The sequence below is a fragment of the Salvelinus alpinus genome, chromosome 23 (genome assembly GCF_045679555.1).
Source record: "Salvelinus alpinus chromosome 23, SLU_Salpinus.1, whole genome shotgun sequence".
Classification (NCBI taxonomy): domain Eukaryota; kingdom Metazoa; phylum Chordata; class Actinopteri; order Salmoniformes; family Salmonidae; genus Salvelinus; species Salvelinus alpinus.
In genome coordinates, this window is record NC_092108.1 from 11,814,912 (window position 1) to 11,835,106 (window position 20,195).

Sequence of the window (20,195 nt, forward strand, 5' to 3'; positions counted from 1 at the left end):
ATCATTCCCCACATTCCTCCTCCTCCTCCTCCTCCTCCACTACTCTCCATCATCATTCCCCTTGCATTCCTCCTCCTCCTCCACTACTCTCCATCATCATTCCCCACATTCCTCCTCCTCCTCCTCCACTACTCTCCATCATCATTCCCCACATTCCTCCTCCTCCTCCTCCTCCTCCTCCTCCACTACTCTCCATCATCATTCCCCACATTCCTCCTCCTCCTCCTCCTCCTCCACTACTCTCCATCATCATTCCCCACATTCCTCCTCCTCCTCCTCCTCCACTACTCTCAATCATCATTCCCCTTGCATTCCTCCTCCTCCACTACTCTCCATCATCATTCCCCACATTCCTCCTCCTCCTCCTCCTCCTCCTCCACTACTCTCCATCATCATTCCCCTTGCATTCCTCCTCCTCCTCCTCCACTACTCTCGATCATTATTCCCCACATTCCTCTCTCCTCCTCCTCCTCCACTACTCTCCATCATCATTCCCCACATTCCTCCTCCTCCACTACTCTCCATCATCATTCCCCACATTCCTCCTCCTCCTCCTCCTCCTCCACTACTCTCCATCATCATTCCCTACATTCCTCTCTCCTCCTCAGCTCCCACTCTCTTTCCCTCCCAGTCCCACACCAGGCAGGGTTCTGATGATATTGCTCTTGGTATGCCAGCCGTTGAAGCAATTGGGGTTGAGGTGCCAGGGCAGTAGTGGCGGCAGGTGGAAGGCCTGCTATGAGCTCCCTCAGATTAGGGTTCAAGCTCCCAGGAGGAGGGGGAACAGAGAGGAAGGGGAAGTGGCCCCGAAGAGGGCAACGGGATGGGCTTCGGGAGGCAATACGGCAGAAGGTGAGCGGGTGACCGACTGGAAGGCTGTCGATAAAGAGGAACACAGACAGACAGTCAAACACACATTGATGTACATAAAAAGATGTCAGACATTTTATTTATTTATTTTATATTTTTTTTCACCTTTATTTAACCAGGTAGGCTAGTTGAGAACAAGTTCTCATTTGCCACTGCGACCTGGCCAAGATAAAGCATAGCAATTTGACACATACAACAACACAGAGTTACACATGGAATAAACAAAACATACAGTCAATAATACAGTAGAAAAATAAGTCTATATACAATGTGTGCAAATGAGGTGAGATAATGGAGGTAAAGGCAAAAAAAAGGCCATGGTGGCGAAGTAAATACAATATAGCAAGTAAAACACTGGAATGGTAGATTTGCAGTGGAAGAATGTGCAAAGTAGAAATAGAAATAATGGGGTGCAAAGCAGCAAAATAAATAAATAAATACAGTAGGGGAAGAGGTAGTTGTTTGGGCTAAATTATAAATGGGCTATGTACAGGTGTAGTAATATGTGAGCTGCTCTGACAGCTGGTGCTTAAAGCTAGTGAGGGAGATAAGTGTTTCCAGCTTCAGAGATTTTTGCAGTTCGTTCCAGTCATTGGCAGCAGAGAACTGGAAGGAAAGACGACCAAAGGAGTAATTGGTTTTGGGGGTGACCAGAGAGATATACCTGCTGGAGCGCGTGCTACAGGTGGGTGCTGCTATGGTGACCAGCGAGCTGAGATAAGGGGGGACTTTACCTAGCAGGGTCTTGTAGATGACCTGGAGCCAGTGGGTTTGTTTAGGAGCAACAACAGCTCAGTCACAAAGTGGTAGGCCACACAAGCTCGCCGAGTGCTGAAGCGTGTAGAGTGTAAAAATCATCTGTCCTCGGTTGCGAGACTCTACCCGAGTTCCAAACTGCCTCTGGAAGCATTGTCAGCACAAGATCTGTTAGTCGGGAGCTTCATGACATGTGTTTCCATGGCCGAGCAGCCGCACACAAGCCTAAGATCACCATGTGCAATGCCAAGTGTCGGCTGGAGTGGTGTAAAGCTCGCCGCCATTGGACTCTGGAGCAGTGTAAACGCGTTCTCTGGAGTGATGAATCACGCTTCACCATCTGGCAGTCTGACGGACGAATCTGGGTTTGGCGGATGCCAGGAGAACGCTACCTGCCACAATGCATAGGGAGGAACAGAAGAGGGGCACTCTGGACCAGCTGGGAGTCCAAAAGTAAGAGGTCCATTTCAAAGCCCTACATCCTTATATGAAATGCGTGAGCTAGTAAGAATATGGTGCCATTTGATACACCTTGAGATTAACAGGGGATATACTGACCTGGTGACAAGGTGGGTGCCCTTGGTAGTTGACCAGGATCAGTTTACTGAAGTTAGATTTGTAGGTGAATCTCCCCACCGGGTACAGACATGAATTCAACATCTATTCCACATTGGTTCAACGTAATTGCATTTAAATAAGTACCTGTTGGCATTAAGGAGTAACAGTAGTACTGAACCTGAGTGAGTGTATCTATGGGAACAACAGTAGTATTGAGACTGTACCTGAGTGAGTGTATCTATGGTAACAACAGTAGTATTGAGACTGTACCTGAGCATGCGTAACTATGGGAACAACAGTAGTATTGAGACTGTACCTGAGCATGCGTAACTATGGGAACAACAGTAGTATTGAGACTGTACCTGAGCATGTGTATCTATGGGAACAACAGTAGTATTGAGTCTGTACCTGAGCATGTGTATCTATGGGAACAACAGTAGTATTGAGACTTTACCTGAGCATGTGTATCTATGGGAACAACAGTGGTATTGAGACTGTACCTGAGCATGCGTAACTATGGGAACAACAGTAGTATTGAGACTGTACCTGAGTGAGAGTATCTATGGGAACAACAGTAGTATTGAGACTGTATCGGAGTATGTGTATCTATGGAAATAACAGTAGTATTGAGACTGTACCTGAGTGAGTGTATCTATGGGAACAACAGTAGCATTGAGACTGTATCTGAGTATGTGTATCTATGGAAACAACAGTAGTATTGAGACTGTATCTGAGTATGTGTATCTATGGAAACAACAGTAGTATTGAGCGTTTCTCCATGTGGGTATAGTGAGTGTGTCACCTCACCTCATTGTGCTCTGCTCAGCTTGTCGTAGTTCATGTGGGGTTTCTCTCTTCCCACTGCCTCGCCAGCCTTTTAGCTTGACAGCCGGGACAAAAGGTCAAAGTAAACGTACAGACACAGGGTGAATCTCCGCTCCAGTCATCACCACGAGCCCGTCCTCCCCAATTAAGGTGCCACCAACCTACTGTGGTGCTGACAGTATGTCATTTCTATGTAATAAATGCATATTTTATTGACACTCTAAAGCGGGACCCTTATTTTCATTTATTTGTAATGAATTATTTTAGGTGGTAGATCAGCTTTAATATTGCGGATAGATTGTAGCTTCCATCAATGTAATTGACTGCCTCATTTCCAATCTAAAGTGGGACCCTTACTTTTGCTCCAATATGGTACTGAGAGAGATCCTATGGAGGTACAGTCACACTGCGTCTATAAAATATCTTCATCATCATCACACTGAAGTCAGATATTCAAAAATACCTGTAGTTGTTTAATAATCCATTTGACCTCCTCTTATGTAACACAGTTATATTCCTTTTTACAAATGCCAAACCCTCCTATTCAGTTCATACATCTTCACGGTGAAGCAATGTGATTGAGTCTTTCCTTGTTGAATGGCCTCCGATAATGCCGCTGAACCATCACGTGGTATTAGTAGTTAAATGTGAATGTAATTATGTCCAAATGTAGCACGACAAAACACACAAAAGTTATTGTGTTGTTAAAACAGGGTACGGCGTCGTTCCTGGTTAAAGGACGAGTGTATGATGAATAAATCAAACTCTTTCCCCGACTCTCCATCATCTCTCTCTCCAAGCCACTCCTATCTACCATCATCACTCATTTCTCTTTGTACATTAACAGAGATCGCTTAAAGTGAGTAAGAGTGATGGGATACAGGATGGGATGAGGGAATGTATGATGTACGGAATGAGGGAATGTATGATGTACGGGATGGGATGAGGGAATGTATGATGTATGGGATGGGATGAGGGAATGTATGATGTACGGGATGGGATGAGGGAATGTATGATGTACGGGATGAGGGAATGTATGATGTACGGGATGGAATGAGGGAATGTATGATGGATGGGATGAGGGAATGTATGATGTACGGGATGGGATGAGGGAATGTATGATGTACGGGATGGGATGAGGGAATGTATGATGTACGGGATGGGATGAGGGAATGTATGATGTACGGGATGAGGGAATGTATGATGTACGGGATGAGGGAATGTATGATGTATGGGATGAGGGAATGTATGATGTACGGGATGGGGGAATGTATGATGTACGGGATGAGGGAATGTATGATGTACGGGATGAGGGAATGTATGATGTATGGGATGAGGGAATGTATGATGTACGGGATGGGATGAGGGAATGTATGATGTACGGGATGAGGGAATGTATGATGTACGGGATGAGGGAATGTATGATGTACGGGATGGAATGAGGGAATGTATGATGTATGGGATGAGGGAATGTATGATGTATGGGATGAGGGAATGTATGATGTACGGGATGGAATGAGGGAATGTATGATGGATGGGATGAGGGAATGTATGATGTACGGGATGGGATGAGGGAATGTATGATGGATGGGATGAGGGAATGTATGATGTACGGGATGGGATGATGGAATGTATGATGGATGGGATGAGGGAATGTATGGGATGGGCGATCATGTACAGAATGAGTTTAGTGGGACTGTCGATTCTCATGTCTGTATGGGAGGCAAAGTGCAAGTGAGAATCTGTGTGTGTGTTTAACAGGACCTAGCAGAAGGGCTAGCGAGCTAAAGACAATTATTTTTTTTTTTATGTATTTAACTAGGCAAGTCAGTTAAGACCAAATTCTTATTTACAATGACGGCCTAGGAACATTGGGTTAACTGCCTTGTTCAGGGGCAGAACGACATATTTTTACCTTGTAAGCTCGGGGATTCGATCTTGCAACCTTTCGGTTACTAGTCCAACGCTCTAACCACTAGGCTACCTGCCGCCCCAAGACAATGCCCTCCGACCTAAAGATAATACCCCCCGAACTAAAGATAATCAAATCAAAATGTATTTGTCACATTCGCCAAATACAAGTGTAGACTTTACCATGAAATGCTTACTTACAAGCCCTTTAATCAACAGTGCAGTTCAAGAGTTAAGAAAATATTTACCAAATAAACTAAAGTCAAAAATAACTAAAAGTAACACAAAATAACAATGAGGCTATATACAGGAGGTACCGGTACCGAGTCAGTGTGGAGGCTATATACAAGGGGTACCGGTACCGAGTCAGTGTGGAGGCTATATACAGGGGGTACCGGTACCTAGTCAGTGTGCAGGGGTACAGGTTAGTCGAGGCAATTTGTACATGTAGGTAGGGGTAAAGTGACTATGCATAGATCAACAGCGAGTAGCAGCAGTGTACAAAACAAATGGAGGGGAGAGGTGGGGGCTTTCCTTTGACACCGCCTATTATATAGGTCCTGGATGGCAGGAAGCTTGGCCGCAGTGATGTACTGGGCCGCACGCACTACCCTCAGTGGTGCCTTGCGGTCAGGTGCCGAGCAGTTGCCATACCAGGCGGTGATGCAACCAGTCAGGATGCTCTCGATGGTAACTTCCAAGCTAAAGCCACTTACAGCCAGAAGGCTTGAGGAACAGTTGTCTTCTCCTCCCTTGGTCACGTCCCAAATGGCACCATATTCCCTGTATAGTGCAGGCCCAATAGGGCCCTGGTCAAGAGTAGTGCACTACATTGGTAATAGGGTCCCATTTGGAACGTGGGCACCTCTTTTTTCCTGCTGACTTCTCTACCCCCTCCCTCGCTCTCTCCAGGGAGCTCTTTTTTTATTTTTTAAAGTTTTTCAATGTTACTAATCCTTCCATCTCATGTCGCAGAAATAATGAAACCCAAGAGCCCAAAAGGAGCCAGGTTAGGTGTGCATGCGTGGTCATAAAATGTTTTGACACTTCTTGATCACTGGTGCACATCAAAGCATCATGGAACCTCAACTTTTCATTTGAATAGAATGTAACTGACACTGTAATTCCATTATAAAACAGCCTGTGAATATGTCTGAGTATCTGTAATGCCACTGTTTGGTTTTCATTATTGTCTTGTATTATGTTGTAGTAAACTGTCTTTAAAAGGAACACAAAAAAAAAAGCTTAAAACGCATTCTGATATTTTCATACATCATGTCTTTATTGTGTGTAAACAAACTCATATGAGCATCAGCCAGGTTGTTGATTATTGGCATCATTAACATGATCAATATTGTACATAATATCATGATTAAAACATGATCATTATAATAAATAACAAGATATTTTAAAATATCTATTACTGCTACCGTCACAGTTCTGTCAAGCAGGGTAACCATCTCAAAGAGCTGTATGTGTATCCATCTGTTTGTCACTGTGTGTGTGTGTTTAAAATGATGCCATTTGTGGTTTAAATGTTTGATTGTCTATATGTAAATGAGGAATGTGTGTGTGGTAATCTGTGGTAATCTGTTCCCGTGTCCAGAGGCTTAATGTGTTAGTAAGTCAAATAACAACTTTGCAGATTCCCGTTAAAGTAACATGGGTTGCAAAAATAACCCTATTGATTAACAAAACAAAAAATAAAAAGTTCTCCAAGAATCAAATCATGTAGTGTTATGCAAACAAGTGCAATATCGGTTTAGCAATAATTACTCTTACACGAACAACAAGTGTACAATTTAAACAAAAAAGTGAACATTGCTGTAAAAAATAATAATAATAATAATAATAATAATTGACCACATCCAAACCACAGACAGGATATATGGTTAGATGAAGTGTGTTTGAAGATGCAGGTAGTGTGTATAGATTATCTTCAGCAACCGTTTCCTCTTACCCTGACTGAATCCCCAACGGCACCCTACTCCCTATTTAGTGCACCACTAGAAGAGTAAGGGGTCTACAACAACCACAGCCTGCGTCTGTCACCAGGGCCTCATCATGGTACATTTAGTGTAGTAAGACCATAGAGTTGGATAGACAGCACACTTGGCACAAAGCCAGTCTTTTCTCTAGCTTTCACCACCTTGAAGCTCTCTAGTACATCTCTAGGAGTTCCACTGAGAGCTCATGTTGACCTCACTTGTAAGCTATTAGATGGATAAGAATACAATATTAACCAAGAGCACAATAAAGAGATGATCAGATCACTTGTGTGTAAACTGAAGTCCTTGAGGAGAGATGCTTTTTCACGCTGGCTGCCTACCACTACAGTGACTCACAATTTTGGTATGTGTGTGTGGGGAATGAGAGTGTGTACGTATATATGTGTGTGTCCAGTCAAATTGTTGAATCTTATCCTCCAACTTCTTTAAGGCTTCTAAACTGCTTTGGATCATAGACAAACACTCCCAGACAGATTATGCAGCATAAATATCGACTCCAACATACTGACAGACCTCACTCTGACGATGCCCTAGCAAGCAAACCAATAGGCACCCTGTTCCCTATATAGTACACTACTTCTAACCTTTGACCAGACTGAGCCCTGGTCACAAGTAGTGCACTATTTAGGGAATAGGGTGCCCTTTGGGACACAATCCTAACCTCCCTTCAAACCCAGCTCCATGTCTGGGAAAAGGAGGGTAATTTAGGTAGTGTTCACCTTACACTTGCCTCAATTTGCCTTTCAACAACGCTTCAAGGGTTATCCAAAACAAATGAATGAATCTCATGTAAAATGCCCCAAAAACAGAACATATATTCAGGGTTGCGGAGGAGCAGTCTTATCCGAGGGCTATGTCATCATTTAAGACTTGGTTCCACTCAGCCATGCCATGATATGAGGCTCTGGTGTGTCTGCCAGCGCCTGCCATAGAGAGACTGGCCTAAGCAACGATTAAAACAGGGAAGGGAAAGTAGTTGAACATGTTAAAGCAAACTATTCATCAATTCATAAGTAATGTAGAAGTCAAGCTACTGCTCTTTTAGGAGTTTAGGATATTATTCATCATCCAGTATGGAAACACAATGACAAAAGATTAAAGGGAAGGTGGGGAACTTCTTGGTTTGATCTTCAGTTAAATAAAAGGCACCAGGGTAGGGCTGGGCGATATGGCTTAAAAATCACATCTTATGGACGATACATATACACACACCTAGATTGTTTATGTTCTCTCTAAATAAGCTTTGTTGTACAATTAAAAAGGTCAAATACTCTACATTTCAAACAGTCAGAAATAATCCGATTAATTCAGGGCTCGTAAAATTAAATCTAGGCTAAATATGAGCCTACAACAATTGTCAGACCCACTAATCACTTAATTATTTTATCAAAATAGTTTAAACCTGCTTTTTTGAATTAAATCACTGATCTGACATCCAAGTCAGTCTATGAAAATGCCCTTTTTGTTTACAAATTTAACCAGAACCAAGTATAATACACATTCCCTAATAATGACCCAACTTCTTGTAGCAGGCATTAGAGAAAATGAAACACATGTCTCAAACAATCTCTCAAGCACTAGCCCACGTGCTAGTTAGCGAGTAGCCAACTAATCTTTATGGTTTCGAGTTTAGCCAACTTGGATCTGCTCGCCAACAAGGCAAAACAGTTGAATTGTTATGAACGCGCCCTTCTTGTCCGTCTCCAATTGTTTGAACAGAATGCTAGTCTGTCCACTTCGTTCAGATGTGGAAATCAAGTGGCCTACCTTATCTCATAAAGAGAACTAGTTAATATAATTGTGTTTTTTGCTTATTGCACATTTAAAAGCTAGACTAGACAGCTAGTAGAACAGTAATGCCACGCGCAACATGGAACATTTCTTTTCAGGGAACAGACGTTTTAGTAGTGTCTGCTCTGTGCGTAATTTGAGGAGTTGAGACATAAAAAGGGTATCGTTGAAAAGGTTAACTTCTCCTCTTCCAGTAAAATAATGTTTCAATGTTTTTTGGTGTCCATATGACCGATTCTGTTGGACCAAACCGGCAAATAGCAAGTTGAAACCGCTTGTCAGACAGGATGTTGTGTGACAGGGGGAGGGGCTTGGTGTGTGTGTAAACAGAGAGGAAGAGGCGAAGCGAGAGGTTTCACTCACCAAAATAAGCCCAATGCGTTGCTATGTTGTTTTCTTAACCTAAGCTTATCGGCTGCCTTCCCGCCTTTGGGACAACGACTCACAACGTTATAGCGGAGACATAAGCATCTTGTCATTATATACAGATCTCTGGTGTAAATGGGAAGGTGCACAGAAGAAGCGAAGGAGACGAGACCAACAAGACAACAAACTCTCAGAAAAACGATAAAAATAAACTAACTAGATTCTTGCGATACAGGCATTTGGAATAACGCGCAAAACATCAAATTAATTCAATATATCGCCCAGCCCTACTCAAGGGTGAAGTTCACCCTAGGTACAGATCTAGGATCAGCGTCCCTTCCCACAATCCTGACCTTACCCATTAGTGGGGAAATTGCAAAACGGACCCAAGATCAGCATCTAGGGGCAACTTCACCCTACACCTGTGTGTGTGTGTGTGTCTATGTGAAGTTCTGTAGGGGCTCACTAACAGGCATGCAGGCCCAGTATAGAGCCCGACCCAGGGTCAGGAGTACCAGCAGGATCAGCATGGCCCAGGAAGCATAGATACCCCCGTAGGCCTGGGCCTTCACCCACGTACCTGCCTACAAAACACAGAGGAAGAAGACTTAGACGCAGCATGTTACAAGGCTACGGGTGGTGTGTTTGTGATAGAACTGACAGTGTGTCATGTAAAGTAGCCACCTGAGGCACAGAACACACACAGACAGAGACAGCGAAAGGAGAGAGAACACAGAGACGTAGACCCAAGACACATACAGGGTTTTCCCTTAGCTAAAAAAGGGCTTAGGTGATTTGGCGTGGCAGTGGGTGTGAAACATGACGATATTATGCATTTTTTAAACATCGTGTTCTTGGGGGTGTGTTTATTGTGAGGTGTCATGTAGAGTGGACAGTGTACTCACCACCAGCCCAGCAGTGGAGATGCTGAAAAGCAAGCATAGTAGAACACACCACAAGCTCCGCCTTCGAGGGTACCTCTGACCAATAGAGGAGCTGCATGTCGAAGCGCATGACAAAAGAGAAGGGAAAATGGTAAAAAAAAAAATGTATTACATGAAATATACCCAGAAGAATTGGTGTGACTTGCTTCGGCTGTCCAAAAGCATTTTTAATGGTAATGGAACTACTTCATAGGTTTAAATTATTAGTTGATGAAGCAAGTCACACTAATAAAAGTTACGTAAGAGTCACTGAGCTCAGACTTGAGATGTTGCACACAAGACCGTAAGGAGCTTATGCTGAAGTCTAACGGTATGGGAATCTGACCGACTGCTGACAACTGCCTACAAGGGGACACATACATATTTAAAATATACTATGAAGGACATCAGTGGAGGCTGGTGTGGAAAGGACAACTCATAATAGCTGGAATGTAATCAAAACACATGGAAAGCATACGTTTGAAAAGTTCCATTAATTACATTCCAATCTTTACTAGGAGTCTGTCCTCAGTTTTAAGTGCCAGCCACCACTGAAGGACTTCATCTTGAGCATAATTGTGGTATAACCACAGATAGACTTGGCTGTATTGACCGAGCAGCCTATGGACGGAGAAACCAATAGGTACTCACACTTTCCTGCAGTGTGGGCACCTGGCGAGTGTCCTGTCAGTAAACTCTGTCCACTGAAACACATTACAAGAAAGTCAAGTAAATATAAAATATTATACAATATGTCAACTCATTAGTCCAGTAGAGTATTATCCATGTTCGCAACATTCAAGAATTCCTGGCATTCATAACTGCTTTGGTGTACACTGTTGCTCTTTCTCAAATCATCTTCCCTAGATTCCTTTTTCTCGCATCCTTCTGAAAATGCATTGGACAAGAAGGTCTAAAGGGGAGGAACCGTCTCCTTAACAGTCAAGGAGAAAGAATGTGAGGAATCATGGAATGACTCATTGAGATAGAGCCTAGCTTTGAGGGAGGTGAAGGGTCGTACCAGGAAAGTGTTGTTGCAGTGTCCACAGGAGACGCGAGCTCCGGCCGGCTGGGGTTCAGGGCTTGCTGGACCAGGGTGGACTGGACCCAGGTTTATTATCCTCTTACTGGGGAGCACAATCACAGAAACTCACTGTTCAGTCTAAGTCAGTATTACTAGCTAGGTTCAAATACAACAGCGTTACCACACAGGAAAACAAACATAACATTTGAGTCATTTAGCAGTTGATCTTATCCAGAGTGACTTCCAGTCAGTGCATCCCACTGACTATAGTAGGGAAAAACAACCAGTCAGTCATTGCAAGTAGACCCTTTTTCCAAATAGCCGTTATCAGCATAGTCAGTGCCAGGAAGAAAATTTTAAAAACTCAGCAACCACTTACCTCGCTGTTCAGTCGAAGTCAGTATTACTAGCTAGGTTTAAATGCAACTGAGCGCAAGTTCCATACCGGTCAACAAACGTATCTAGGGGCCTGGGTTAGCCTAACGTAGCCCTTGCTGTACTAGTATCAGTGTGAATTAAGGGGTTTCAAATACTGTAACAACTGTATTCACCAAGTAGACAACATGCCACCTGGACAAACTATCTTCATATCCAGGCAGTGGTTGTGTTCAAAATATTCCCTATATAGTGCACTACTTTTGACCAGGGCCATATGGCTCTGGTTAAAAGTAGTGCATTATTATAGGGAATTGGGTGCCATTTCAGTCATATGGTGCATTCGGAAAGTATTCAGATCCCTTCCCCACATTTTGTTACGTTACAGCCTTATTCTAAAGTTGATTAAATAACTTTCCCCCCCCCGCAATCTACACACAATACCCCATAATGACGAAGAGAAAACAGGTTTTAAGACATTTTTGCAAATAAGAAACTGTAATACCTTATTTACATAAGTATGCCGACCCTTTGCTATGAGACTCGAAATTGAGCTCAGGTGCATCTGTGCTAAATTTAATTGGACATAAATTTGGAAAGGCACACACACACCTGTCTATATAAAAAGGTCCCACAGTTGACAATGCATATCGGCGCAAAAACCAAGCCATGAGGTCAAAGGAATTCTATTTGCCATATATTTTTCAACTGTGAAGTTTCAAAGGTTCTGAACCTTTCTATTCTAAAAGTTTGATTGTAAATTAAAGAAACATTTTTGATAAAAAGTACTATATTATTGATCAATGGAATTTTCAAAATCACCCAGCAGGGCTATTTGCAGAGTTAACACCAGGTAAATGCTGAAATTTTTCTGCCTTCCTTGAACCTGCGACCAAAAACAAGTGCATTCGGAAAGAATTCAGACCCCTTTACTTTTCCCACATTAGTCTTACTCTAAAATGTATTAAAATAGTCCCCCCCCCCCCCCCCCAATACCCCATAATAAACAAAGCAGGAACAGGTTTAGTAATTTTTGCAAATTTATCAAATAAAAACTGAAATACATTTACATAAGTATCCATTGATCATCCTTGAGATGTTTCTACCACAGTTGGAGTCCACCTGTGGTAAATTCAAATGATTGGACATGATTTGGAAAGGCACACACCTGTCAATATAAGGTCCTACAGTTGACAGTGCATGTCAGAGCAAAAACCAAGCCATGAGGTCAAAGGAATTGTCCGTAGAGCTCCGAGACAGGATTGTGTCAAGGTACATATCTGGGGAAAGGTACCACCAAACTCTTCCTAGAGCTGGCCACACGGCAAAACTGAACAATCGAGGGAGAAGAGCTTTGGTCAGGGAGGTGACCAAGAAACCGATGGTCACTCTGACAGAGCGCCAGAGTTCCTCTGTGGAGATGGGAGAACATTCCAGAAGGACAACCATCTCTGCAGCACTCTACCAAGCAGGCATTTATGGTAGTGGCCAGACAGAAGCTACTCCTCAGTAAAAGGCACATGACAGCCCACTTGTTTGCCAAAAGGCACCTAAGGGACTCTCAGAACATGAGAAACAAGATTCTAAGGGTGAATGAAACCAAGCTGGAACTCTTTGGCCTGAATGACAAGCATCACATCTGGAGGAAACCTGGCAACATCCCTACGGTGAAGCATGGTGGTGGCAGCATCATGTTGTGGGGATGTTTTTCAGCAGCAGGGACTGGGAGACATCGTCAACTGTGGGACCTTATATAGACAGGTGTGTGCCTTTCCAAATTATGTCCAATCAATTGAATATACAACAGTTGAACTCCAATCAAGTTGTAGAAATCTCAAGGATGATAAATAAAAACCGAAAGCACCTGAGCTCAATTTCAAGTCACATAGCAAAGGGACTGAATACTTATGTAAATAAGGTATTTCAATTTTTTATTTGTAATACATTTGCAATAATGTCTAAAAACCTGTTTTCGCTTCGTCATTATGGGATATTGTGTGTAGATTGAGGAAATGGTTTATTTAATCAATTTTAGAATAAGGCTGTAACTTAACAAAATGTGGGGGAAGGGGTCTGAATACGTTTTGAATGCACTGTATATCAATGATTTAATGGTCCGCCCGCATTCTGTCCACCATCAATAGTTTAAACTTCTGGTGCCAGAGAGAATGACATAAGAAAGTAGTCAAGACGACTAGCTTAATAGAGCCTCCGCAATGTATATCTCACTAGGTCAGGATATTAAACCTCCTCCATGTACAGTGGGGAGAACAAGTATTTGATACACTTCCGATTTTGCAGGTTTTCCTACTTACAAAGCATGTAGAGGTCTGTCATTTTTATCATAGGTACACTTCAACTGTGAGAGACGGAATCTAAAACAAAAATCCAGAAAATCACATTGTATGATTTTTAAGTAATTAATTTGCATTTTATTGCATGACATAAGTATTTGATCACCTACCAACCAGTAAGAATTCCGGCTCTCACAGACCTGTTAGTTTTTCTTTAAGAAGCCCTCCTGTTCTCCACTCATTACCTGTATTAACTGCACCTGTTTGAACTCGTTACCTGTATAAAAGACACCTGTCCACACACTCAATCAAACAGACTCCAACCTCTCCACAATGGCCAAGACCAGAGAGCTGTGTAAGGACATCAGGGATAAATTGTAGACCTGTACAAGGCTGGGATGGGCTACAGGACAATAGCCAAGCAGCTTGGTGAGAAGGCAACAACTGTTGGCACAATTATTAGAAAATGGAAGAAGTTCAAGATGACGGTCAATCACCCTCGGTCTGGGGCTCCATGCAAGATCTCACCTCGTGGGGCATCAATGATCATGAGGAATGTGAGGGATCAGCCCAGAACTACACGGCAGGACCTGGTCAATGACCTGAAGAGAGCTGGGACCACAGTCTCAAAGAAAACCATTAGTAACACACTACGCCGTCATGGATTAAAATCCTGCAGCGCACGCAAGGTCCCCCTGCTCAAGCCAGCGCATGTCCAGGCCCGTCTGAAGTTTGCCAATGACCATCTGGATGATCCAGAGGAGGAATGGGAGAAGGTCATGTGGTCTGATGAGACAAAAATAGAGCTTTTTGCTCTAAACTCCACTCGCCGTGTTTGGAGGAATAGAAGGATGAGTACAACCCCAAGAACACCATCCCAACCGTGAAGCATGGAGGTGGAAACATCATTCTTTGGGGATGCTTTTCTGCAAAGGGGACAGGACGACTGCACCGTATTGAGGGGAGGATGGATGGGGCCATGTATCGCGAGATCTTGACCAACAACCTCCTTCCCTCAGTAAGAGCATTGAAGATGGGTCGTGGCTGGGTCTTCCAGCATGACAACGACCCGAAACACACAGCCAGGGCAACTAAGGAGTGGCTCCGTAAGAAGCATCTCAAGGTCCTGGAGTGGCCTAGCCAGTCTCCAGACCTGAACCCAATAGAAAATCTTTGGAGGGAGCCGAAAGTCCGTATTGCCCAGCGACAGCCCCGAAACCTGAAGGATCTGGAGAAGGTCTGTATGGAGGAGTGGGCCAAAATCCCTGCTGCAGTGTGTGCAAACCTGGTCAAGAACTACAGGAAACGTATGATCTCTGTAATTGCAAACTAAGGTTTCTGTACCAAATATTCAGTTCTGCTTTTCTGATGTATCAAATACTTATGTCATGCAATAAAATGCAAATTAATTACTTAAAAATCATACAATGTGATTTTCTGGATTTTTGTTTTAGATTCCTTCTCTCACAGTTGAAGTGTACCTATGATAAAAATTACAGACCTCTACATGCTTTGTAAGTAGGAAAACCTGCAAAATTGTCAGTGTATCAAATACTTGTTCTCCCCACTGTATATCTCACTAGGTCAGGGTATTAAACCTCCTCCATGTATATCTCACTAGGTCAGGATATTTAAGCCTCCATATATATCCACTAATTCCAAAATGTCCATAATATTTGTAATTTCCTTAAGTGCATGAGGGTAATAATTTGTAGTGTGATTTCCTTTAATGTCCATTGAGGTACTTAAAACCTTATTATAATCTCTCACCATAATAATTGAGTCATGTATTGCTTGTAAGAGCGAGAGAGATATATATCTATCTATATAGTTGAAGTCGGAAGTTTACATAAATGAGTTTTAATGACTAAAACCTAAGTGTTTCAACCACTTCACAAATTTCTTGTTACCAACTATAGTTTTGGTAAGTCAGTTAGGACATCTACTTCGTGCAAGACAAGTAATTTTTCCAACAATTGTTTACAGACAGATTATTTCACTGTATCACAATTCCAGTGGGTCAGAAGTTTACATACACAAGGTGGACCGTGCCTTTAAACAGCATGGAAAATTACAGAAAATTATGTCATGGCTTTAGGAGCTTCTGATAGGCTAATTTACATCATTTGAGTCAATTGGAGGTGTACCTGTGGATGTATTTCATGCCCTACCTTCAAACTCAATACCTCTTTGCTTGACATCATGGGAAAATCTAAAAAATAAATATCAGCCAAGACCTCAGATTTTTTTTTTTTTAGACCTCCACAAGTCTGGTTCATCCTTGGGAGCAATTTCAAAAACCCCTGAAGGTACCATGTTCATCTGTACAAACAATAGTACGCAAGTATAAACACCATGGGACCACGCAGCCATCATACCACTCAGGAAGGAGACACGTTCTGTCTCCTAGAGATGAACGTACTTTGGTGCGAAAAGTGCAAATCAATCCCAGAACAACAGCAAAGGACCTTGTGAAGATGTAGGAAACTGGTACAAAAGTATCTATATCCACAGTAAAACGAGTCCTATATCGACATAACCTGAAAGGCCGCTCAGCAAGGAAGAAGCCACTGCTCCAAAACCGCCATAAAAAAGCCAGACTAAGGTTTGCAACTGCACATGGGGACAAAGATCGTACTTTTTGGAGAAATGTCCTCTGGTCTGATGAAACAAAAATAGAACTGTTTGGCCATAATGACCATTGTTATATTTGGAGGGAAAAGGGGGAGGCTTGCAAGCCGAAGAACACCATCCCAACCGTGAAGCACGGGGGTGGCAGCATCATGTTGTGGGGGTGCTTTCCTGCAGGAGGGACTGGTGCACTTCATAAAATAGATGGCATCATGAGGGAGGAAAATGATGTGGATATATTGAAGCAACATCTCAAGACATCAGTCAGGAAGTTAAAGCTTGGTCGCAAATGGGTCTTCCAAATGGACAATGATCCCAAGCAAACTTCCAAAGTTGTGGCAAAATGGCTTAAGGACAACAAAGTCAAGGTATTGGGAGTGGGCATCACAAAGCCCTGACCTCAATCCTATAGAAAATGTGTGGGTAGAACTGAAAAAGCGTGTGCGAGCAAGAAGGCCTGCAAACTTGACTCAGTTACACCAGCTCTGTCAGGAGGAATGGGCCAGAATTCAACCAACTTATTGTGGGAAGCTTGTGGAAGGCTACCCAAAACATTTGACCCAAGTTAAACAATTTAAAAAGGCAATGCTACCAAATACTAATTTAGTGTATGTAAACTTCTGACCCACTGGGAATGTGACAAAATAAATAAAAGCTGAAATAAATCATTCTCTCTACTATTATTCTGACATTTCACATTCTTAAAATAAAGTGGTGATCCTAACTGACCTAAGACAGGGAATATTTACTAGGATTAAATGTCAGGAATTGTGAAAAACTGAGTTTAAATGTATTTGGCTAAGGTGTATGTAAACTTCCAACTTCAACTGTATGTATGTATATATATATTTTTTTCTTTTCTTTTCTTTCGAAAGCAGCGTGGATCATCATTATTTGGACAGTAGATTAATGAGCCAAATCTGTTTATGGTCCAATAGCATATTTAAAAGTATCCACCTTATTTGGGGATCCGTTTGAACAGTTTACACATTCAGATCAAAATTGTTAATTAATATCACCCCTTTTTGGTTTCTAAATATATAAAAATTAGCCCCCTTACCAGTAGGGGCGGGGACAGGCGATCCTCTGAGAGGTGACTTTGCAGATGAGTAGACAGTTACAGGGACAGCGGACATACTTCTTCCCTGCTGGTGCATTCTTGATGGGCTACAGAGGGAGACAGAGACACATAAGAAGGGGAGGAGAGAGAGGAAAAGGAGGAGAGAGAGGAAAAGGAGGAGAGAGAGGAAAAGGAGGAGAGAGAGGAAAAGGAGGAGAGAGAGGAAAAGGAGGAGAGAGAGGAAAGGGAGGAGAGAGAGGAAAGGGAGGAGAGAGAGGAAAGGGAGGAGGAGGGGGGTAGAGGAGGGGGGTAGAGGGGGGTAGAGGGGGGTAGAGGAGGGGGGCAGAGGGGGGAGGAGAGGGAGAGGGGGGTAGAGGGGGGAGGAGAGGAGGGAGGAGAGGAGAGGGGGAGAGGGAGGAGAGGGGGGGAGAGGGGGAGGGGGGAGAGGGGAGGGGGAGGAGAGGGGGGAGAGGGAGGGGGGAGGAGAGGGGGGGAGAGGAGAGGGGGAGGAGAGGGGGGGAGAGGGAGGGGGAGGAGAGGGGGGGAGGGAGAGGGAGGGGGAGGGGAGAGGAGGGAGAGAGGGGAGGGAGGAGGAGGGAGGGGGAGGAGAGGGGGGAGGAGAGAGAGAGGGGGGAGGAGAGAGGGGGGAGGAGAGAGGGGGAGGAGAGAGGGGGGGAGGAGAGAGGGGGGGAGGAGAGAGGGGAGGAGGAGAGGGGGGAGGGAGAGAGGGGGGGAGGGAGGGAGAGGGGGGAAGAGGGGGGGAGAGGGAGGGAAGAGGGGGGGAGAGGGGGGGAGGAGAGGGAGAGGGGGGAGGAAGAGGAAGGGAGGAAGAGGAAGGGAAGGAAGAGGAAGGAGAGGAAGAGGAAGGAGAGGAAGGAGAGGAAGAGGAAGGAGAGGAAGGAGAAGGAGAGGAAGGAGAGGGAGAGGAAGGAGAGGGAGAGGAAGGAGAGGGAGAGGAAGGAGAGGGAGAGGAGGAGAGGGAGAGGAGGAGAGGGAGAGGAGGAGAGGGAGAGGGAGAACAAGCCAAACAAGATTAACAAGTCATTATCAGGGTACCATTTTGCAACGCAACCTAAATGAACACGCAGGTAGATGTAAGGTACACATAGGACTCTGTTTAGAAGTAGTGCACTACACAGTGAACATTTGAGATGCAACCTAAATGAACATGCAGGCAGTAAACACTAAACAGGTTAGCCACCGTAGCCTCGTTGCAGACCCCACACTTGACCACATGCTGGTGGAGCTTCCCCTCCACGCTGATGAGGCTCTGACACACCCTACAGCTGATGACTGGCGCGCTGCCACTCTCTGGGGAGGTGAGGGGGGAGTACGGAGGAGGGTCCTCCCCCAGGAGCACTGAGGGCTGGGTGGGGCTGGGGAAGGGAGGGAAGCCTGAAATACAGAGAGAGGGAGGCACATTTAAAATGTTGGTCATTTTAGCTGACACTCTTATTCAGAGCGACTTAGTCAGTGCATTCAACTAACTAAGGCCTTAGCAAAATGTACACAGTGGCAGAGTAGTGCACTGCCGCTGAAACAAGAAAGGGTTACACAGAACTTGAGGCTGGAGTTCCAACTGAAAATGAGCTTTATAAAAAAAAACTGCAGGGACTTCTCTCTCTGTGTGTGTGTGTGTGTATGGAACTTAACATAATTGTAGTACGATTGACAGAAATCAGCAGTTACCACTATACAAATAACTTCAAATAAATCAGTTGTTTGTAAATAAATACATTAAAAGGCATATTGTGAACAAACATCTGTTTTACCCCTCAACTCATGCCGTTGTTCTAATATGTAGGTAAGTACAGTAGCCCCTCCCAATTACTGTCTCAGTTGGTCGTCGTCTTATATTGCAGTAATTATGAGCTTCCCTAGTGGCCCAGAGCGGTGTCAATCAAATCAGGTGTTTTGGTTACATACAACAGAGATTTGCAAACTAGCTAGCTAGACATCACTGGCGGTATATCTTCAAATAACTGTAGAAATATTACACTACTAGCTATCATTTTATAATAGGCCACCAACATCTCAGAATTACCAACAATATTATAAACACGTGGATCACCTGGTATCTTGCATACTATACTGAGCAATTAGCTAGTTGGGCTACTTAGTTAGCCATCTTTGGGTAGACAAAGTTATAGTTAGTTCCATACATAAAACGCAAAACATCATGGGTGTTTCTGTTTAGTACATCCCTGCAACTATGATGACTAGCCGACAAAATGCAGAAAATGCCAAAACGTTACAAAAATGGAGCCAATTAGCTAGCCAGGTGACTAGCTAGTTATTCGGTTTGATGGGCGTAGCAGCCAGCTAACCGCTTGTTAGCTAGCTAACAGGCATGCTTGCATCAACAGCTGGCTAGCAACCACGATTTATTCCCCAGATACTAACTGTCCATGTAGATACCAAGAAAGCAACCTTTCGTGCTCTTGACTATCTGCAAATCTTAGTGACCGACGCTTTGGCTAGGTAGAACATCCATGGATACTCACTTTGTGGCTTATTTGGTAAACCATAGGGAGCCGAGCCTGGTGACACTCCGCCGTTACCGCCGACAAGAGCACCATCTCCAAGATCTGCTAGTAACGGGGACCTCTCACCGTCCGCCATACCGAGAGCAAATGCGTGGGAGGTGCAGAACCGTACAGTGCAATGATATGGAGCCGTTATATTGTTGTGTCCAGGATTTTGTCTGAAACGTATGCGTCACATGATCACACGTTCGCTGCTGTGACTGTCAGACCATGCACGCTTCCCCATAATTGGTCAACACAGCCCACAACTGCCTAT

General features: G+C 43.8%; 1 protein-coding gene across 2 annotated transcripts; it reads right to left on the bottom strand.

Annotated features, from left to right (window-relative positions):
* Window positions 1-6,178: 6,178 nt before the first annotated feature.
* LOC139550219 (type I phosphatidylinositol 4,5-bisphosphate 4-phosphatase-A-like) lies at window positions 6,179-20,110 on the bottom strand. Of its 2 annotated transcripts, XM_071360945.1 has the most exons (8): window positions 19,898-20,110; window positions 18,595-18,788; window positions 17,394-17,500; window positions 11,031-11,136; window positions 10,661-10,713; window positions 9,992-10,082; window positions 9,557-9,670; window positions 6,179-7,871 (listed from the first exon to the last, which is right to left on the bottom strand). In XM_071360945.1, the coding sequence occupies exons 1-8, from the start codon at window positions 20,013-20,015 to the stop codon at window positions 7,770-7,772; spliced, it is 885 nt and encodes a 294-aa protein (XP_071217046.1). In that variant the 5' UTR covers window positions 20,016-20,110; the 3' UTR covers window positions 6,179-7,769. The 2 variants fall into 2 exon arrangements, with proteins under 2 accessions (XP_071217046.1, XP_071217047.1); XM_071360946.1 differs by lacking the exon at window positions 6,179-7,871 and having other exon boundaries at window positions 8,332-9,670.
* Between the last annotated feature and the right edge of the window lie 85 nt (window positions 20,111-20,195).

Excerpts from the sequence above, each read along its gene's own strand:
- LOC139550219 (XM_071360945.1), bottom strand. The coding sequence starts at position 20,015 with ATGGCGGACGGTGAGAGGTCCCCGTTACTAGCAGATCTTGGAGATGGT. Across the intron at positions 17,501-18,594 it reads GGGTCTGCAACGAGGCTACG|CCCATCAAGAATGCACCAGC; the intron begins GTGGCTAACCTG and ends CTCCCTCTGTAG. Across the intron at positions 9,671-9,991 it reads TCTCCACTGCTGGGCTGGTG|GCAGGTACGTGGGTGAAGGC; the intron begins GTGAGTACACTG and ends TGTGTTTTGTAG.